This window comes from Elephantulus edwardii, unplaced genomic scaffold, assembly GCF_000299155.1.
Source record: "Elephantulus edwardii isolate Elephantulus edwardi_28Jun2011 unplaced genomic scaffold, EleEdw1.0 scaffold00241, whole genome shotgun sequence".
In the NCBI taxonomy this organism is placed as follows: domain Eukaryota; kingdom Metazoa; phylum Chordata; class Mammalia; order Macroscelidea; family Macroscelididae; genus Elephantulus; species Elephantulus edwardii.
Window position 1 is genome coordinate 2,656,214 of NW_006399991.1, and position 14,563 is coordinate 2,670,776.

At 37.3% G+C, this 14,563-nt stretch overlaps 1 protein-coding gene across 1 annotated transcript in view; it reads right to left on the reverse strand.

The window, feature by feature from the left end:
* Nucleotides 1-14,563, reverse strand: part of ANAPC1 (anaphase promoting complex subunit 1) — a 199,411-nt gene that overhangs the window by 74,943 nt on the left and 109,905 nt on the right. Inside the window, exons 25-28 of the mRNA XM_006898935.1 lie at nt 11,775-11,989; nt 7,667-7,785; nt 4,717-4,988; nt 1,010-1,244 (exon numbers count right to left, since the gene is read on the reverse strand). Coding sequence (XP_006898997.1) covers nt 1,010-1,244; nt 4,717-4,988; nt 7,667-7,785; nt 11,775-11,989 — 841 coding nt within the window. The remainder of the gene's footprint in view (nt 1-1,009; nt 1,245-4,716; nt 4,989-7,666; nt 7,786-11,774; nt 11,990-14,563) is intronic.

Here is a 14,563-nt window from a genome sequence, read left to right on the forward strand (position 1 = left end):
AGATGCTCTGCTGGAGAAGGAGGGGCAATCTCCTCCTGTACCAGTCAGATCTGATTTGTCACTACACATACACAAAATAATAAATTTTTTTAAAAAAATTTTTATTAGGGAGCTCTGGTGGCCTAGTGGCAAGATGCTGCACTGCAATCCCAGAGGTACATGGTTCAAATCCACCAGATGCTTTGCTGGAGAAGGAGGGGGCAATCTCTTCCTGTACCAGTCAGATCTGATTTGACGGTACACGTAAAAATAATATAATAAAAATTTTTTAAAAATTGCTGAACATCCTAGTAATGCCAGTAGCATTTCAAGTTATCAGACAAAGGCAGATTTCAAAAAAGTGTAGGCTCAATTAAAAAGCCTAGAAAATAATAGAAATGAGTGCATGAACCTTAGCATTTCTGATTTATCACCAACATAGGCAGCAGCATTTAAAGGAGGAAAGCAGGACTCAATCATTCCCATTTGCCAGGGGTCCAACAGAATAAACACTATTTTCTTAGGAATCAAAATAAACAATTGTGAATTTTACAGACAGATCATTTCTAGACATGCCTGGAGAAGTAAAAATAGCAGCTTAATGTTTTGTGGTTAAGATCAAGCTACTGCTATTACTGTGTGCCATCAGTAAAAACCAACTTGGAAGATCTACAGACAAGGAGCACTAGCCCACCAGGTTCCCCAGGCTGTAATCTTCATGGGAGCAGGTTGCCACATGTTTTGAAATCTGGTGGGTCCAAACAGCCAACTTCTGGTTAAATGCCAAATGCTTAGCCATCATATCACCAGGCCTCCTTTTGTGAAGCTACCTTGTGAAATGTGATCATTCAATAACCTGACTAATAAGTAATATTAGCCTTGGGATAAATCACCATAACTTTCCTACAGACCAGTTTTTGCTCATGAAAGCCATTTGCTTTTGTTTAATATTTAAAATTTTACAATTATTTTTATTTTGGCTGGTAGAATAATTTACACTAACAAAACTACAGCACTATTAATGTCATACCTATTTCCGCCAATAGAACCTCTGCAGTATGCCTGTGAGCTGTCCCTTGATACACAAGGCCAATGCCAACCACAGCAGCCACCTGGACATTGTGGGGGACATCAAGTTCTGTGGAAGTCGGGGGTAGGAGGGCAGGAATGTGGATACTAAGAAGTCGAGTACTGGACATGTCCATGGTGCCTAGTTTAGCAGCAGAAACACCAAGCAGCAGCCCGATGCTTGTCATTTCATGGCCCTAGGAAAGAAGCAGAATGACATTGTAAAGTTACTACCAAAATAAATACGTAGTTTTACATAAAACATTCTGCCATTTTCAGTAAGGCACCTAGTATACAATGGTACACTAAAGAGGCATATTCCTCATTACCATGCAGTTAGTGCCTTAACAAAAACATACCAATACATTCTTGTTGTGTATAGTCAAGTTGAAACCGAATCATAGTTGACCCTCCAACAGGTTTTCAGAGCCAGTTAATCACACAGGAAGAGACTGCCCATCCTTCTCCCGCAGAGCAGCTGGTAGCCTCGAACCATGTGCCTTCAAGACTGCAGTGTAGCTTCTTGCCACTAGACCACCAGTGCTCCGTACAAATACATTATTAAAAATAATATTGTATATGCAGCGCTATTCAAACAAGTGCCAAATTCAGAAACCACCTGGATGCTCATTCATCAACATATGAATGGATGAACAAAATGCAGGATAATCACAACAAAATATTTATTCAGTCATAAAAAGAGTGAAGTTCTGACATATGCTACAACATTGATAAACCTTGAAAACATCATGCTAAGTGGAGTAAGCCAGACCAAGAACAAAACAAAAAGACAAATTCTGTAGGATCCTCTTATATAAAACATCTAGAAAAGGTACACAAAGAGAGACAAAAACATATCAGTAGCTATCAGCATCCAGTGCAGCAAGGAAGGAAACGGCAGTTACTTCTGTAGACATCCGGGGGAAAAGACAGGCAATCTCCTCCCATATGATTTACAGCCTCTGAATTATAAGTTATGAGTCCATTCTGCATCCATGACACTCAGTTTGAGGGGTCTGTATGAGGTCTGGAAATTTTGTTTACTTTTTGCTAAGAAGGTACTGAGTTTATGTACAGGGTAGTAAAAACATTTGCAAATGGATAATGGAAATGATGGCACTGAACTGTATATTGTGAAATGGTTAAAAGGGTAAATTTTTTATATATGTATTTTGTCACAATTTATCTTAAAGTACTAGAATACAAACAAAATATTATTACAGAAAATATCCAATCTGAACTCAGTGTCAAAGAGAGGAACTGATTCATGCTGACCCCCAGAGGGTTCTGGAAGCTGTAAATTGCACAGGGGATCACCCCTCTTTCTCCTGTGCTAGATTAGAAGTACCAGTGGGGCGTGGCATTCAGGAGAGCAGTGCTATGGTGCTTCAACAATGGCTGCTGTTGATGTTATGTGCTGTCAAGTCCATAGCTATTCTATGAACAACAGATCTCATCTCTGTCCTTTTCTGTGCCATCCTCATCACTGCTTAAGTCACTGTGACAATCTGCCTCATTCATCTCCTTCACTGATCATACACCTTTCCAGCATGATGTCCCTTCCAAGGAATAGCGTCTTCTAGCAATATGCACAAAGTGTGTGAGATGCAGTTTCACCATCCTTGCATCCAAGGAACATTCTGGTTTCACTTTCTCTAAGATCTGTTTGTTCTTTTGGCAGTCCATGGGACACTCAGCACTCTTCTCCAACACACAACTCAAAGGCATCATTTCTTCTGTCATCCTTATTCACTGTCCAGCTCTCAGATGCATAGCAGGTTAATGGAAAGACTATGGCTTGAATCAGGCACACTTTATCTGTAGGCTGACATTATTGCTCTTCAAGGTTTTGGAGAGGTCCCTGACAGCAGACTTTCCCAATGCAATATATCTCCTGACTGCTGTTACCAAGGTATTGACTGTGAATCCAAGCAAGACAAAACTTCTGACAATTTTAATCTTCTATCTCCATCTATCATAATGCTGCCCATTGGCCCAGTGGTGAGGAGTTTAGTTTTCTGGATATTGAAATGTAATACATAATGAAGCTGTAGTAATTGATCCTCTGTAGCAAGTGCTTCAAATCCTCCTCACTTTTAGTAAGTTAAGACTGTGTCACGTGATTAACAGAGGTTTTTGATGAGGCTTCCTCTAATCATGCCACACTCTATTTTATAAAGTCCAGGGTCTTAAAGGATTTTCTCAGAATACAGACTGAATAGGTATGAAGAAAGAATACAGCCCTGATGCACACTTTTCTAATTCCAAACCATACAGTGTTCCCTTGATGTGTTTAGACAACAGCTTCTTGCTCTAGGTATAGGTTTCATATTAGCATAAATATGTGCTCTGGAATTCCCACTCTTCTCACTGCTAGCCATCCACAAAGTGAAATCCCTTTTCACCCTCTGCATAATAAAATGCAAATCAAAACCAAATGACAACTCATGTCATACCCTTGAGGATGACTATTAAGCCCACAGGTAACACAAATGGTTAAGTACTGGATAACTAGCCAAAAGGATGCCATTTTAATATCACCTATGGAAGGCAGGCTTGGTGAGATGACTCGCAAAAGTCACAGCCTTCAAAGTCCTATGCAGCACACAGTGCTAACCTGAGATGTATGGGGGTGGGAGCCACCAATTAGGAGCAAATGGACGGCAAGCAGCAACCACCACAGAATAGCTACAACTAAAGAGATGGAAAACACCAAGTATTGGCAATGATGTGGAGAAATAAGAGCATTCATCGATTGTTGTTAGAAGATTAAAATGTAGAATCACTTTTTAAAACAGTTTGACAGGTCATAAAAAACTTCAGCTAATTTACCACGTGGTCCATCAATTCCACTCCTAGGTATCAAAGGAAATAAAAACAAGCATCCACATAAAGATTAGCAGAGAATGCTCATAACAGTATAATTCACAATAGCTAAAAAGAGCAAATAGCCCAAATTCTATCAAGTATGATAACTAAAACATGGTATATTTATACAATATTATTTGATAATAAAAAGGAATAAAGTATTGATAGATGCTAGAACACCAAGGATATTTGGAAACTTGTGCCATGTGAAAGAAGCAAGTCACCGCAACAACAGACGGCATGACTGTGTTATACACATGGTCAAAACTACGCAAATCTAGAGATGAAAAATGGCTACATGCTAGAAAGTTCCTTTAGAAAGTGATGAAAGCATTCTACAATTTAGTGTGGGAATGGATAGAACACTAGTGAGAATCCTAAATCTTCTGCATTTTATACTTTAAATCATTAATTACATAGCATATGAATTATATCTCAATCTATTAAAAAATATATCCGCCAAAGCTTTGAAATGACTGAGTGTGAATTTGCCAAGAGGTGAAAATGGCTAAGCAATGTGCTTTGAGTGTGAGGAGCATGTTAAGAACAAAACAAAGAAACTCCATATAAGTGGGTATGTTCCTAGAACACTAAAGACAGTAAAGGTTAGTAAACCATTTTCAGCAGTCAAGTGGTCAAGTGACATATTAGGATTTACACCTCTGAAAGATCATATTCTTGCCTCGTGTGGGGAGAGGTTTATCAGTACAAAGACGAATAAAGAAGAGTAAGTTGTCCAGTTAGAAGCAACTGCAATAGTTCAGGTGAAGCACAATACCAAGGAGGAGTGTGAGTTCTCACCTTGGTCAAGTAATCATGAATGTTAAGAGTGGCCAGCTTGGTGAGGTGCCCACTCAGACCCAGGGCCATGAGGAAGCCAGCATACTCATTGGCTAACTCAGCATGCTTAGGCTTATTGTAAACAATCCAGGCAGAGTCAATTTGGGAGGCAGGTGCAATCTTCAGGCCAGCAGCCACACCATTATGGAAGCTGGCCCAGCTTGTCATATTGGGAGGCACATCGATGTTTCCACTGTTAAGATCCACTGTTGTGTTCCGAGGAGGGGCCCGCCCTAGGCAGTCAAATAAAATTTAACATTAAGACTGAAAATTCACAACACTAAACTGGTACATTTACAACTTCAATGACAAAACTTTAACCTACAAATACCAGGAATGGTGTCAAATTTCTATAAGTACTTCAACTTTTAAACTTCTGAAACAAATTTGATGCAAGGTAGAAAAAAAACACAATCATTTAAAATATTGTTTGTCCTTTTACCAAAATGTGAGACTGTATATAAAAAGATACCAATTTAAATGTGTTTACATCTCTATACACACACTGCTACACTCTAATTTTACCCACACTGTCCTGACTCATAGCTGGCCCTGCAGCAGATTTTCTGCAGAGGAGAGTTTGTCTATCTTTGTCCCTCAGAACACCTAGTGGATTCAAACCAGCTGCCTTAGTTGACAAGGCAACTCTTTACCCATCATGTGGCTAAAGAGAGAAATGCACAGACACACACACACGATTACTGCTTTGAAATCGAACTTTCTACCTTTTTTCTAAGAATAAGAAGCTTAATTAGAAACTAAAGTTAAAGTTAACATCACAATTAATCACATGAATCTAAATTCTAACATGAGATTAATTAGACTGTTAGGGTTTTCAAATACATTTTTCCTATTTTTGCAGACAGTATCTCTGTACAATAAATAAATATAACACTTTATAACAGAGACAAGAAATTTTATAAATCTGCTCTACAACTTCATCTATCTAATTATGTGCCATGTATAAAAGCACTGGAGTGCATTCAGGAAGATATATCCTTAGCCTTGAATTATCCAGTGAACCCAAAAAGAGGATGCACTTAATTTAGTTTTACAGACAACTTAAAAGCAATATAAAGTAAATGTTCTGATGCTTTGTTCTCTTTTGAGTTCTTTTGGTTAATAATTTATTGGGTATAGAGAAAAACATTAAATTCCTTTCTTACTCTAAATATTCTTCATTAACTCATTAATTGATGGATGAATACTTAAAATAAGTATTCTAATTGTTACATGAAGTTATCCAGTTCAGCAAAGGTTTGAAAACGTGGTTTTAAAAGTTATGTAAGAAAGCTCTGGTGGCCTAGTGGCAAGAAGCTGTGCTGCAAACCCTAATGTATGCGTGGTTCAAATCCAAGAGACGCTCCCTCCGCTGGAGAAGGAGGAACAACCTCCTGCTGTTCCAGTTGGATCCGACTGGACCATACACAACAAAGGGGTGGGGGGAGAAATATTTTTAAAAAAGTTATGTAAAACAAATTTTTAAGGAGATACTTAATGTCTTATTTGTACTGTGTATGTTATATAGATATTTGTATATATGCAAAAAACACAAGCAAAAAAAGGTATGATTTTTATAATTTGCACTGCATAATTAAAAAATGTAATCTTTCTAAACATTCATTAGCTATATGCGTAAGACAGAATAATGAGAAGCAAAGAGGTAAAGCAACTACATTTTGAAAGCTAGGAACTTAAAATATTGTGGAATTATGCTTGGGATGTTATTAGCTAGTAAGTGAGCTCTGGTGGTAAGAAGCTGCGCTGCCAACCTGAAGGCCGGTGGTTCCAATCCACCAGCTGCTCTGCAGAAGGATAGACAATCTACTTCTCTGTGATTTACTGCTTCTGAAAACTCACCAGAGGGTCAGGTATGGATCGGTTCTGACTTCACAGTAAATGACAACAACATATTAGATACCAAGTATTACTTGACACAAGTTTTATAGGAGTCTTTATATATGAAACTACTACATACAATACATTCAAATTAGTCTAAGATGAAAATAGATTCTAAAATCCAGAATAAATAAAATAAAACCAAGAATACTGGGAAATGGGTAAGCTTATATTTGGAAAAAATAATAACTTACATAACCAACTACAAAGGCAAAACTTTGGCAACACATTATGGCAAAGTTTCAAAGGCATTCATCTTGCTAGTCTAACCCTGAATCCTAAATACATAGGGTGATATGCCCAACAATGTTCTTTTGTTATCATAACAGCAAAAATTTAACACTATTCAACAGTGCAACGTTACTAACATAAATATAGCAAATTCATTGAACAAAATACTGAGTTCAATAAAAAGGAAATTGTTGATTTAAAATATGCATATGTAATAAATATATACAGATATACATGTTTGTATACCTATATAGTTTAGCTATGAAAAGTTGTTTGCTAAATACTTAATCTTGAAAATTTTTAAATATAAGTTTAAATTTTATCAATTATAACTATGTAGATGTAAAATTGGGAAAACAAAGACAAAACTGTTAAAAGCGACGAGCTCTGGAAAACAGGGTTATTATATCCTCTCCCTTTGCTTAGTTCATATGTTTGCCTCATGATCAAGTATTCATAATGAGGCAAAACATTCTAAATAATTTTATAAGGTTATCTAAAGTTAAATAATTTCTGCCTTTTACATATTCTCTTCCTGCAATTTAACAAGTGACATTTAGACCTTGAAACAGTCTCAGCATTATAAACTAGAAAATCGTGGTTTACTTCACTCACTATGTGTTAGATTTATTATCTGATTTTAGTAAACTACTGAAATAGCTATTAGCAATATTTAAAAATCATGGAATAGAAGCATTCACTCTTTAAATAAATTCAAAAGATCTCTATTAGACATGCACTCTTCATTTTCTTTTCTTATTGAGCCCAGATTTTAACATACCAGTAAGATTCAATTTAGGAATTGGTAATGGTTCTGTTGGAACTGGATGATATGAAAATAAGGTAAACATCCCTCTTCCTACTGGGAGGGCCATAGTTCGCTGACACAACTGGAGCAATCTATAATTAAAATTAAAATCAACAAGAGGAAATGTTTAAAGTCAAAAAATTGGAAGAAATGTAATCTCTAGGCCAGTAATTTAAAAAACACTGCTTTTTAAGATGAAGTAACCTCAAAGTACATCCACACAATGATGCAAGTGTCCCGTCTAAACACAGCTCTTGTGTTAACACTCTTGCTTCCATTAATAATAAAAGAACTATTTCCTTTGCTTTGTTTCATATTGGCTTTGAATACAAACCAGCAGATCTATAAAATAAGTCAATTTCCCTAGTTACCTAAAAAGAGAAATATAAAGTGGCATCCACTTCCGTAAATAGCTTGCCTCAGGAAACCCTACGAACATGGAGAAAGGATGAAAGTCACGCAACTGTCGAGCACTTTCGTTCACAGGTCACTATGAGTCACCTACGACTTGATGGCACTTAACAATAAACAACAGCAATTGAGAATCATCTTCCCAAAGAAAAATGTACTTTTTGTGGTGTCATTCTGTATTCCTGAGTCTAGTTCCCTCAGCAGATATTCCCTCCTCACCAGGACAAGCTCTGAGATGTCACCTCTACTATTTACATGTAAGTAAAGTCTGACACAGGAGGACAACTTCATGTGTCGCCTGGAGAAATGCAGTATCAGTCTGATGAAATATTCTGGTACACGATGGTTAAGTTTTTATAGTATTGGTGATTCAGAAGTAAGGGTCATAAATTAAAAAAAAAAGGAAGTAAGGGGTTGCACTGCCAACACAAAGGCATGCACTTCAAATCTACCAGCTGCGCCATTACAAAAAGATGGGTAATCTACTCCTGTGCAATTCTGGGTTTGTGGCACAAGTTCCTTGAGACGAGACCATTAGTCTCTTAAGAAAAAAAATGTTTTGGAATTGAGAGCATTTGTAACTAAGAAAAAACTCACACAAGTTCTTCCGAAGGCACAGAGGCTGACAAAAGTTTACATTTTTTCTTCAGAAGCTAAAAACAAGTTACTTTTTTTTCAAGTTAGCTCCCACCCTAACTATGCACACATTATCGTCTTTTCTAGCTCATTAGAGAGGAAACTTACACTGTCCTAAAATTATTTAAGAATACTGCACAGTATTGCCAATTGGTCCAGTGGTGAGAATCTTTGTCTTCTTGACATTGAGCCTCAATCCATATTGCAGGCTGCAGTCCTTGACACTCTGCAGCAGGTGCTTCAGGTCCTCCTCCGTTTCAGCAAGCAGGGTTGTGTCATCCGCATAACGCAGACTGTTGATAAATCGTCCACCAATCCTGACCCCACATTTCTCCTCATAGAGCCCAGCCTCCCGGATAATCTGTTCTGCATATAGGTTGAAAAGGTATGGACAAAGATTCTCACCACTGGACCAATCGGCAGCATCAGGATGGATGGTGAAGAGATTGAGATTGTACACAGCTTTAGTTTGCTTGGCTCCATAGTCAAGTCTTGGCACCAGCAGCCAGGAAATTAAAAGGCTCATTACCATGGGAAAGTCTGCTGTTAGGGACCTCTCCAAAGTGCTGAAGAGCAGTGGTGTCTCTCTGGAGACTAAGATGCGTCTGATACAGGCCATAGTCTTCGCAATCACCTGTTATGCATCAGAGAGTTGGACAATGACCAAGGAGGATAGAAGGAGAACTGATGCCTTTGAGCTGTGGTGCTGGAGAAGAGTATTGAGAATACCATGGACTGCTAGGAAAACATACAGATTTGTCCTGGAGAGGGTTAAACCGGGTGGCTCCTTGGAGGCAAGGATTCTGAGGCTCCATCTAACTTACTTCGGACATGTAGTGAGGAGATACCGGTCCTTGGAGAGGGACATCATGCTTGGGAGGGTGGAGGGACGGCGCAGGAGAGGAAGGCCCTCTATGAGGTGGATTGATTCAGTGACTGGGATAATTGGGATGGGAGTGTCAGAGACAGTGCGATTGGCACAGGACAGAGACGGCACATAACAACAACAACAACAACAACAACAGCACAGTATTAATCTAGAATCAAATTAAAAGGCAGCAGGCTACATATTGCAGGATTTTTAGTAGATGTTGTTGTGTGCCGTCAAGTCGGAGCCAACCCATAGCTGACCCTCTGGGGGTTTTCAAAGGTAGTTTAATTGCATGGGAGGAAATTGCAGAGCACCTGGTAGATTTGAACTGCATGCTTTCAGGACTGCAGCACAGCTTCTTGCAACTAGGCCACCAGAGCTCCCAGTAGATGAATTACACATATTCCAATAAACCTTGTAAAAGTAAATGAACTCTAATAAAGATAGCAAAAATATTGTATTCCTTCAGTCTAAAATGCCACTGATTTTAATATCCCTAGTTATGCACTTGGCTGCTAACTAGAAGATTAAGGACACTAATCCAGCTATATCTGCCTTGGGAAAAGGTCACTTAAGTATCACTAACAAAAACCAAATCCTGAAAAACCTGAGGGCTCAAGAGTGCAACTCTGACACACATGGGATTGTTCGAATCAGAATCAACTCGATGGCAAAAGCATTAACAACATCAGGGCACATGCGGGGAAAAAAGTACCACAGGAAAATGACCAATGTTCAGGAACCCCAAGAACATTATCCACTGTCCATTATCATCCAGGCCACTCAGTTTCCGAACAGTCCTAAAGGACACAGTACAGATGCTCCATAGGTTTTCCAGGCAGTAAATAAATCTTCACTGACATATATGACCCCGTAGTTGAAGGGTTTACACCACATCTTTCAGTCAAGCAAGCTGAACACTGTAGCCACCAGGTTGCTCAGAAAAGGAAGAAGAACAAGAAAATACTGACTGAAGAATGTCAAGTCTAGATGATAAGACAATCATTTTAAAACACAAGTCAAAGTACTGTGAACCGGAACTTCACCACTCCTGAGCACTGCAGTTTTTATTGAAGGATATGTTACTGTTGGGTGCCCGAGTCAGCTCCAATCATTAACGACTCCATGTATAATACAACAGCGTGGCAGAAGAAAAGTTTCTTACACTTTCGGGAAACTACGCCCCTGCCCCTTTAAAAACAAAGCAAACTCTAGTGGTAAGATGCTGTGCTGCAATTCCAAAGGCAGTTCAAGGTCACCAACGGCTCTTCAGGAGAATGATGGGCAATCTCCTTCTGTGCAATTAACTGCCTCTGAAAACCTGCCAGTCAGACAGCTATGGGTCAGTTCCCACTCTACAGTATACAACATTATCAACAACATTCTTAATTAAGAAATAGAAGAATTAGTGCAGTTTTGCTTTATAGGTTTTTGAGGCAATTAATTATTAGCTAAATTCCTCTTTTCTACATAGTTTAAATTCCGATATTTCAAGAAAGGAGATTGAAATACAAGAATTACATACCAAATATCTAGGAAAAGAATGAATAGATAATGAACACTGAATTGGAACAGACGAAGGAAAAAACTATTTAAAAAGAATATATAATTGGACATTATATGTATGACAACAGTACAGAATAAAAGGTGCATTGCAACGTGGACTGGGGAAGGGGGAAGAAATGGGGGAGGGAAAAATTGTGCAACAGTGAATGAATATTGAAAAGAAAGTGAACTATGGAAGGGAGAGGGAGGGGTAAGGGAGGAAGATAGAAGGGAGAAGGGAGAGGAAGGAAGGGGGAAGAAGGAAATTGTGCCAAAAATGAATGAAAATCCAACTTTTCTGTAAACTTTCATCAGAATCACAATTTTAAAAAATGCTCTGATAATATGTATAGTTCACTGAAGCTACATGAAAATCTAAAACACATGACACATTTTCATCGTAATTATCATTTTAGGATTATTAAATGCTAAATAACTTTTTAAAAGAATTATAAACAAGTTCTAACTGTAACAAAATAACTCAGGCAGAAATTGTGATACAAATAATACTTTCCCTTACCTGTTTTCCTTTTCTTCAATGAACTCGTGGTCATTGAGTTCTGGGTACTGAACTACGTTGACACGGACAGGATGCGCACAAACAATACTTTCCCTTACCTGTTTTCCTTTTCTTCAATGAACTCGTGGTCATTGAGTTCTGGGTACTGAACTACGTTGACACGGACAGGATGCGCACTTTGAAGAAGTCTTCGCACATCTTGAACTCTTAAATCTTCACTCCAGATTAAGGACATAACCTCCTGGTTCATGTCATTCATGCCATCATCCTCCTCCTCAGTTTCTGTTCCTGAAGGAACATCTGATGAAAGCACCTAAATAACAGAATTTATTGCAATAATAATTTCAAAACCAGTCAATATGCACTTATAAACATGAGGCTACATGGAATAATGTGCCATGATTTATACTGGCATAGGCAAAACATGTACTTTAGAAGAAAATGTATACCTACTAACTTAGACAATATACATGAATAAATTAAAAATAATTTAGTAAATACAGAAAATATCAAGGAAAATAAACTAAAAATGATGAAAGTGAAAAATACAAAATCAGATAAAAGAATTATTTAGCAATGGAATATATTTAATCCAGATATGAAATCAGTGAGTTTGAAGACAATTCAACAGAAATTACCCAAACTGAAATAAAAAGATAAATATAAAAAATGGGGAGAAAAAAAAGAAACAAAAAATCCATGGGCTGAAGGACCACATTAAATAGTCAACAAATACGTATAATTGTAGTCTAAGAAAGAAAAGTGAAAAATCAAACCCCAAAACTTCCTGCCATCCAGTCCACTGTACCTCACAATGACCCTCCAACCAAGGAGACTGTGCCGTAGCCGGCGGATTTGAATAGCTGACTTTTCAGTTAAGTGCCTAACAACACAGTACACATTACTCCACAAGTAAAATAAGTCAGAAAAAATACTTTCAAGAATTCTCCAAAATTAGTGGCAGACACTAAATCACAGATCCAAGAAATAAAAAAGAAAGAACTCTAAATTGTAGAGCATCTCGGTCAGATAACTTTAGAAATTAACTAAATGGAAATTCATTTCAATTTTAAATCAGGAGGAATTAAGAAATGTACAAGACAATATAATCTCTCATGATCATTCTTTAGTTTTATTCTTAGCATAATTTATGTCACATCACACACAGAAAGGGTGCAAAAAGGGTAGAGTAAGTTGGGACACAGCACCACGGCTCAGTATTATGTTCTCAGAGCTGTAAGAAGCAGCAGTCAGTTCAGTTAGAACAAACCACAAATATCTCCAAAACTGGGCTGCGCTGGGGACCAAGACAAACTGTGGTCCTTAACGGGGAAATCTTTCTTTAAAACAACAATATTCCCCACATACAAGTATTCCTTAAGTGAATGAGAAAACTTTAAATGTAGGATAATAGTCAGCAAGGTGTCTGTATTGAGGAAAAAAAACAAACAAACTGTAGAATTGTAAGTTCATTCTAAAATTTCTGTCAAGGAAATAAAGCACTGCAAATGAATGACAGACCCCACTCAATATTAGAAAGAAGCCACACTAAACAAAGTACTTTCAGGTGATTCCTTTGAGCATAAGAAAAATTACCTGCAAGGATATAGATCAAGCAGCCGAAGAAAAATGGATAATAATTTCTTATTTTATATAGAACAAAACTGATCATGGTTGCTTTTTACTTTATGAAAATACGTTCCGTGTTGGGGTTTTGGTGTTTTTTTTTTTTTAAAAAAAAAATTTCAGTCAAATGGGTGAGAAAAGTGAATTCCATAACTGCCATTCTTTTAAGTGAGAGATTTCATTCCAAATCATTCAGACATCTTAACTACATGGAATCTCTTTTCACTCTAGAAAGCTTCATACTCTTTTAACCAAAAGGTCATTCCTACTTGAAATAGTAAAGTTTTGAACCACTTAACATGAAAGCAACCATTTTAGACTGAAAATAATATTAAAAGACTGATGACAATAGCAAATAATCAGTCTTACTTCATAAAATCTTATGTTTTCTATAGAATATATGATTTTGAAAGAAGCTATATTGTAATGAGTGAGGTAAAAAAACATAGGTCCAAAGACCTAACAAGTTGAATTTAGTTAAAATTAGTTATATAGAGTAGCTTCAAATAACTGAATAAATTTAATTTATATGTTGTTACTGTTAGATGCATAGGAAGCAACTGAAAATACCATGACTTGGATTAGGCACACATTTGTCCTTAAACTGGCATCACTGCTCTATAGCACATTGGAGAGGTTCCTGACAGCAGATTTTTCCAATGCAACATGTCTTTTTTATTTGATTGCTTTTACCATGGGTGATGATTCTGGATCGAAACAAAATTAAAATGTTGACAACTTCAATCTTTTCTTCATGTATCATGTTTCCTATCGGTCTAGTGGTGAGGATTTTTGTCTTCCTGATGCTGAGATGCAACTATAGTAAAGGCTATAGTTTTTCAACTAATGCAGTAAGTACTTTAAGTCTTGCTTACTTTCTGCAAGCAAGGTTATGCCATCTACATAATTCAGGTTGTTGGTGATTGTTCCTCCAATTCTGATGGCACATTCTTCTTCCTATAATCCAGCTTCTTGAATGATTTGCTCAGCTTACAGACTATATATAGGGAAAGGATATAACCCTGACACACACCTCTCCTGATTTTTTTTTATTATTAAATTTTATTAGTTTTCATGAACATCTACAGAGATTTTGGGTTTTCATTCATTCATTGTTGCACCATTCTCTCTACCCTCTCCTCCCCAGTTTGTTCTTCTTTTTCCCCCACTTGAAAGTCTGTTTTAATTGTCCAATTGCCACAGTGCTTGTCAAAGCCAGTTCTGATTAATCTCCTTTGTCAGTCTGTCCTTTGCCATTCCC